Below are 7,745 nucleotides of genomic sequence, written 5' to 3'. Positions count from 1 at the left end.
AATCCCAGCACTGTGTTAATCTGGTGCTGGTCTGACGGTCAGCACTTTGAGCAGCAGACAGACAGATTGGCTGTAATCCCCTGAGTGCCACAGATGGAGCACCACTACGTAGACCTTGGGGAAGGTGAACGCACAGTTGTGTACACACACACACACACACACACACACACACACACACACACACACACACACACATATACAAAGACATACAATAAAAAAATACCTATGCATCTACTTATTTATATGCATGGGCATGTATGGTCCATTATATGCAATTAGGGCAGAGTGCTGCTTATGAGTGGTCACATCATCACAGTGACGCTCCTCCACTTCATGACTCCATGTTTCTGATGAACAAAGACACAATATTCACCCTGCACATTAAAAAAAACAAGAGCGTCTCTTGGTTGCATTCACTGTGTGTAACGGCAAATAAAAAAGGAGGTTTTCATCTCCACTTACAATTTTCCACAGAGCAACCACAGGCCTGTTTAGTCCGATTTTATTTATTTTAAGGTGAAGCTTTTAGTTTGTAAAAAAAAAAAAGAAAAGAAGAAAAGATTTGTTGGAAAATTCACTTGAGCCAAACTATGCAAGATAATCCAGTCATCACAATTTGTCATTATCAAGGCTCATTCATAACAATAAAGACCTGGCTCTTTTAGTCCCACATGCCAATATTCAATTCCAAATCCTGAAAGAAACAATTCTTTTGATATGCCGCTATGTAATCCTGCAGTTAGATTAGCTAGGAGTTAGCTGTTTTTTTCCCGTTTAATCCAAAGAATGAAATTATTTCATGTATAATTCTCTGGTTAACTGTGTGAACCCAGTTTTTACTGTAATCTGGGAAAATGTGCCACATTTTGTGACTTGACTGGGCTACAGATACTGGATACTGATATAAATTTAGTTTAATGCAATAACAATATACCGGATATATCAATGGTATTTAAAAAAAAAAAAAGAACATATAACATGAACAAACAATCTTGATATGGATATAGAATATATCCTAGGATGCGTTCCTAGTGAGACATTGTACAGTTAAGTTACAGTGCTGACAACTGGCTGACATACAGTGGGGTCCAAAAGTCTGAAACCACTAGTCAAGATACTTCTATTTTGCATTTGTTTTGAATGTAATACTAAACTTTTCTTTACAAATGACATTATCAGATTAATAATTTGAATGAAAACTTTAATCTTGTACCTGAAAAATGTATGTGTATAATGTGTCAATGACAACGTGCACTCAGACTGACATGGACTCCCCAAGTCTGTGCACAAACTAATGACTCGGATGCTCAAAGAACCTTTTGTGATGTCACAAAAACCTTTATCTTTTCCAGTCCTCAAGTGCCCACCCATAATAATGTTCAATGGGGTTGGGGTCAGGTGACTGTGGTCAACGGTAAATTGACTGCGCTTAGAGTCTCACACACACACACACACACACACACACACACACACACACACACACACCAATGATACATTGAGGGCGATTTGGGGTTCAGTATCTTGCCCAACTTCGACATGCAGACTAGAGGAGCTGGGGATCAAACCACAACCTTTCAGTTGGTGGACATCCCGCTCTAGCACCCAGGCCACAGCCGTCTGGTGTTTTTCAGTCTCTGAGTAGTTCTTGCAAAGCTTTGAGGTTAGTTTGGAATCATTATCCTGCTGCGATATGAATCCTTCTCCACAGAAGTGCAAACCAGACGGTGTAGCATGTCTCTGAGGATGGAGTCAGGTGTAGGCACTTCAGAGAAAAGAACATATTTGTGCTTAGGTGGGGAAAAAAATGGATGGTGTCAGGTTGATCTTTAGTAGCTGTAGCTTCTATTTTCACAGTAACCAAAGGTTTTGGATGAATGGTTGAACCGTCCAGCTTCTTCCACTCGGGAGTCGAAGAGTAAATAAACATCAACAACAAAGTCAAAACAAGAAAAGTTGGGAACAGCTGTCTTACTTGGTTGATGACTCACAGCAGTGTGGTTCTTTCTTTTCACTGTCGTGGTTGTTTTGATTTGACTGATTGAATTCGTGGCTCAGTGAAAACATTCAGACTACTATATTAATCAGAAGTGACAGCAACCTGAATCGTGATTTCCAAAACACTTTACTGGATGGCCCTCACCATGGTAAAGTCACCGGTTGACTCTGTGCGTGTGTGTGTGTGTGTGTGTGTGTGTGTGTGTGTGTGTGTCCATACCACTGTAGCTGTGGTGCCCATTCAAAACAACAGGATTAAAGGCTGGTGTTTGATTAAATGTTTGTTTGTCTTTGTGTGTTTCATTGTAATGAGTATGACTGAGGCCACAGTGACATCGGTGAATGTGTGTGTGTGTGTGTGTGTATTTCATTGTAATGAATATGGCTGAGGGCATGGCTTTATCCCTTTTAATCAAGGAAGTAGAAGGATGAAATTAAACACTGATGAGGGGAATGATGTCTGTCCAGAAAGGGATATTAATTGTATCTGTGTGTGTGTGTGTGTGTGTGTGTGAGATAGAGACAGAGGTGCATAACAAATTATCCAGCAAGAATATGACAATGGGTAAAGAGGTCACTTTTAAGTCGTATGCTATCATCAGAAAAATGTGTAAGCGGTAGAATTTGACTCAGGACAAATGAACATTAAAGTACAAATGTTATATGGGAGTAAATACATATTTCTATACATATATCAATATATATTTTAAATACATATTTTTACACATCATTCTGTTCTACTTTACTCCAGGCAAAAGTAGATTGTATCGTCAGGAGCTGCATTCCTTCGTATGAAGATTAATTTACAGTGTTTTACTGCCACCTTGTGGTATAACTGGTGTCATTGTGAGAATAGGGTCTCAGGACACTATAGGTTCCCAAAGCCTGGATGTATGTAAACATTATAGAAAGATTACTGAGCTAGAACAATGGGTCGTGTCATGTTTCAGTAAAAGAAACTACCACAGTGAGACAGTGTCACCTTCAGTGTTTTCAGTTATCAGGGAGTGGTTGTTCCTGGTGTGTGAACATGTGTTGACCTGTTGCATTTTTAACAAACCTCAAAACCTTCTGTAGCTGTTGTGTAAACAGATTCCACAGAGCTAATTTTGCAGTTGCAAAGGTTGTTGTTGCCACTGAAATGAAACCTAGATGAATCTTGAAATGTTTATCCTGGACTGTTAATGAAGAACCCATTTTCCATGTTGAATGTTGGTTTGAATGTGGTATAAGTTTATTTTTATTTACCTAAAGTTACTCCAATACCAGTGCCCCAAAAGCAAACTGTTGTAAAAGGAAACTGGTAAAGCTTCCAAGCAAAACCAGCTTTTTAATGTATTATATTTTTAAAAACATGTCTATTGCATAATATTTGGAGTGTATACCATTGACACAGGGGAGTGTGCGTGTGTGTGTGTAACATCCATTTATTACCACCTTATATGACAAATCTGGAAATTACAAACATTGTTTAATTGAAACATCATCCTCAACATTTCAAAAAAAAAAAAAAAATCAAATTGAGCAAAAATAAAAATTAAGTTAAAAGGGTGACAAGTCAACCTGAGAAACGGTATACAGATGATCAACTGATCCGGAGGAAAAAAAAAAAAAAAAAAGAAGCACAGAGGGGGGACGTATACAGAAACATGACCATTATTTGTCATGTAACACTGATTTACAATACATTTTAATCATTTCTGTTGTTTTAAAAAAAAAAAGGAAAAAAAAAAAGAAAAAAGTTTTTCACACTTTGCGAACTTTTGGTTTTAGAGAACATTACAAACCTTGATGAACCTTTGTTATAAAAAGGTCCTTTATTAAAAAATCAGCCACTGTTAAAAAAGTACCTCTGACACCATCCTTGAGCTCTCAAACTTTGGCTTTAAATAATTAGATGAAACCAATTTGAACACCACAAAAACAGGTGAGGTTAAACACTTGTCAGTTAGGAAAAGAGCATCTACAAGAGGTTCAAACTTTGGTGCCAAAGCGAGTCAGTAGCATCACATTTCAGTAGAAAAAAATTATTTTGTTTCTGTTCTCTGTTAAGTGTTTTAATCTGATTCATCCCCCTGTCTCCATGTCATCCACAAACAGTTTGAAGTGAAAAAAAACCAACAAAAAAAAAAAAACCCCTGTGCATGAGACTTAATTTGAAGGGAAAAAAAAAAGCTAACATGACAAATGACAGCATAATCATAAATCAACTTCTCTAAGGATGCAGATGGATTGTATACAATTTGCTGTGGTGATCAGAGCCAGCACTCATGCAGACACATGCAGGGACAGAAATTCCAACCTCGGCCTTCATGAGCAGAGACTAACGCTCTTGTTTCTGCACATTTCAGAGCGGAGGCTGGCAGAGCAGAGGAAGCAGGAGAAGAGGACTGGTAAGTTCTTCTAGCACCTTGCTGCAGAAAAGAGACTCCCCGCAGACAATACCCATCCTCTCCTCTTGTCTGTCCCTCCCAAATTTGCATTGTTCTAGTCCATTGTTTTTCCTCTTTCTATCCATAAATCATCCTTTACTCCACAGAGTCAGAGTAGAAACAGTGCAAAATAGGAGATGTGTGCTTGAGGGGATCTCATCACCAAAGAGTTGGTACATGCACAAAAAGAGAGTACCCTAGAAGTCTGCTGCCGAGAGCACTAAGAAAAACACGACTATACACTTTATTTATTCATAATATAATCAGTTATCATCTACACACTACTAATACAGGAAGAGAGGGAGGAAGGGGGCAGGTGGAAGGCAGAGGGACGGAGAGACAGACTGGTGAAGGAAGGGCAGGAGGAGGTGAAAAGATTAAAGACAAGGAGGAGGAGGAGAGAGCATTTAAGCACGCTCTCCACGGATACGACGTGCCAGCTGGATGTCTTTGGGCATGATGGTGACACGCTTGGCGTGGATGGCGCACAAGTTGGTGTCCTCAAACAGACCCACCAAATAGGCCTCACTGGCCTCCTGCAGAGAGAAAAAAAAGGGAAACAGTGGAGTTTAGGTTGCACAGGTAGTTAGGGTACACATCTTTTTGGTAACTTATTATGGGGACGAAATGATAACTTTATGCAGCAACAAAAATACTTAGTTACTTGATTTCAAAAGTAAATGGCAGTCCCTGCATTTACAGATTTTATACACACTGTATTTACAGTTAAGTCTTCAGTACATCTGATTATATGGATTCAACATGTGTTTTGCACATATATGCATGATAAATCAAATGCTTTGATATTTTGGTATATTTTACATTATAAATATTTTCTACCTCTACTTTAAAAAGGAAGATTCTTCTCCTATCTTCACTTTAAAATTCATATCCATACAGTTGAATATACACCAAGGATTTACAATTAACAATCATATAAGTGCATAGTGTGAATTTGATTGCAATACTGACCTGCAGAGCTCCGATGGCTGCACTTTGGAAACGCAGATCGGTCTTGAAGTCCTGGGCGATTTCTCTCACCAGGCGCTGGAAGGGCAGCTTGCGGATCAGCAGCTCAGTGGATTTCTGATAACGACGGATCTCACGCAGAGCCACGGTACCAGGCCTTTTTTCAAAATAAATGTGTTTTGTTTTAGCTTATACTGACATATGTAACAAAGGGGCATAAACCTATAGCATCTCTTGTGTTGCTTTTCAACACACCCAGATGAACCCAGTGTGTTCTCACCTGTAGCGATGGGGCTTCTTCACACCGCCAGTGGAAGGGGCGCTCTTGCGAGCAGCCTTTGTGGCCAGCTGCTTACGTGGGGCTTTGCCTCCAGTGGACTTACGGGCAGTCTGCTTGGTACGGGCCATGGCTACTAAATATCACCTGAAGAAGATGGAAAAGAAAGGACAAATGATGTTTGTTTTAGTATGCACACTTGTTTCGTGAAGAGACATCAAAACATCTCCTTCTAAGTCTTCCTCTGATTTCTTGTGCTTTCTTTACACATCACTTGGGGCGGCAAAACCGCATGCTGTCATGGCGACTATAATGTAAATATGGTAACAAACAGAAAGCACAAGTTTGCATTCATTACTGTATTTAGTTTGTCTAATACTTCTAAACTTAAGGTGGAACTACTATTGAGGAAGACACTTCCTTATTTACCTCAAAGGTAAACAAGTTTTTTAACATCGAAGATACATACAAATAGTTTTGAAATTGGAACAGGAAACTTGAATTAAGTTAACTTTTTGAGTAAGTAAACATACAAGACATTCCCTAACACAATAAGATCGACAAACATCAATCAAGTATGAACGACGACACTATTGGCTGGTAGACCAATACGCGTCTAAAAATATAACGCGTGAGCCAATCAGAAGGTAGAGTCTATACAGTAGGCGGGCTCTACAGCTGCCTTCCACTGTTGCTAGGTCCGCCCACCCCGCTCTGATGATGGCGGCGGTTTGATGCGCAAACGGGATAAAGACCCAGGGCAGAAGAGCAAAGGAGTACCACATAAACAACTTCAATTTTACAAATAACCGCTCTTCCAGCGTACCGGGAAATACGAGAACAACACAGAAGACATTTCAAGGAACTCATAGATAGGCATTGGAAAGCCGAACGGTCCCTAACGGCTGCGTAGAACCGAGCTGAACCGGCGCATTATTTGAAACAGAATTTCCCCTCATCTGAACGGCTGCAGAAAAGACTGCATTTCACCGTCGCTTCGACAGCCGTGTTTGTTATTTTCCCACACGACAAAACTAAAGGTTATTCTCTATAAAATGCGACTACAAATTCAACAATTCACAACTAAAAAAATATAAAGTTCATTCACGAACACTGTGACGTATTTCGAGAGGCTTACCTAGGGGAAAAGTGAGCAGAAGTCGTGAGAAATGTTTCGCTTCTCTCTTATTTTCTTCTTCGTATCCACAATGGGAAGCAGCGTCCAGCGGGAAAATGGCCGCCGCGTCAATCATCGGTCCCACAATGCAACAGTGTTCACAACATTTATGTGGTCACTTTTATCAGGTTGACACATGCCGTTCCAGACTGGAGAAATAGTTTGACTACGTTTAACCAACAAGTCTGTGCTTTTAAATTCCGATTAAGTGTAAGGAAAATACTGATAAGACGCTGGGAGTGTTTTCGCCTTTTTCTAGCAACATTCAAAACAAATGTGGCCATTCGAGGTCAAACCGAAAGTAATACTGAAAAGTTAAGTCGTACTTTTTAGTGGTTGTCAGAGTTGTTTTGAAAAGAATAGATAACCATTTTGAGACAACTGCCATATGTCTGTGTAAACGAGAAAAGACTATTTCTTTTTTTTTTTTAAGAGATGAGAAAACTACCCGGGAGCGATGTGTATTTCAAGCCGATTATTTGGTGATGTGCATGTCTTGTGAATTTTAAATTGTTTTTTTTTGTTTTTTTTAAATCAGTAATTTTGTCAACATTGTTACGTTGCATTTGATTTACAGTTAAAAAAAGTTTTGTGCAATTATAATCCCTGGATTTTATGTTGGCATATCATGGTCAACCAAAATGTTCAAGATTTATACTTTTTAAGTTAATGAAATGAAAAAAGTAACAGTGCATTAATATTGGAAGAAAGGCTCGTTTTAATGTCAGTTGACTGCAGGAGCTTTAATACACCTCTTTTGCAGCATTTATTCTAGAAGAGTTGTGCAATAATAGAAATTTACAAAAATGCACACAACAATATGAATTAGGACTGCAACCTTCTTTTTTAATCAATTCATCTGCCAACTACTTCCTTAATTACTCGTTTAGTTTAT

The 7,745-nt window shown here is 39.0% G+C and overlaps 1 protein-coding gene across 1 annotated transcript; it reads right to left on the bottom strand.

Annotated features, from left to right (window-relative positions):
- Positions 1-3,404: 3,404 nt before the first annotated feature.
- On the bottom strand, positions 3,405-6,946 carry LOC111654239 (histone H3.3A). Its single transcript, XM_023405178.2, has 4 exons — positions 6,812-6,946; positions 5,677-5,820; positions 5,400-5,553; positions 3,405-4,963 (listed from the first exon to the last, which is right to left on the bottom strand). Exons 2-4 carry the CDS (start codon positions 5,802-5,804, stop codon positions 4,835-4,837), a joined length of 411 nt encoding a protein of 136 aa, XP_023260946.1. The 5' UTR covers positions 5,805-5,820; positions 6,812-6,946; the 3' UTR covers positions 3,405-4,834.
- Positions 6,947-7,745: the final 799 nt, after the last annotated feature.

The sequence above is a fragment of the Seriola lalandi genome, unplaced genomic scaffold, assembly GCF_002814215.2.
Source record: "Seriola lalandi dorsalis isolate HSWRI2012SDOR001 ecotype SW California unplaced genomic scaffold, Sedor1 jcf7180002054264, whole genome shotgun sequence".
Taxonomy (NCBI): Eukaryota; Metazoa; Chordata; class Actinopteri; order Carangiformes; family Carangidae; genus Seriola; species Seriola lalandi.
This window is presented reverse-complemented; position numbering and strand designations above follow the sequence as displayed.

Excerpts from the sequence above, each read along its gene's own strand:
- LOC111654239 (XM_023405178.2), bottom strand. The coding sequence starts at position 5,804 with ATGGCCCGTACCAAGCAGACTGCCCGTAAGTCCACTGGAGGCAAAGCC. Across the intron at positions 5,554-5,676 it reads AAGAAGCCCCATCGCTACAG|GCCTGGTACCGTGGCTCTGC; the intron begins GTGAGAACACAC and ends TTTTGAAAAAAG. Across the intron at positions 4,964-5,399 it reads CAGCCATCGGAGCTCTGCAG|GAGGCCAGTGAGGCCTATTT; the intron begins GTCAGTATTGCA and ends TTCTCTCTGCAG.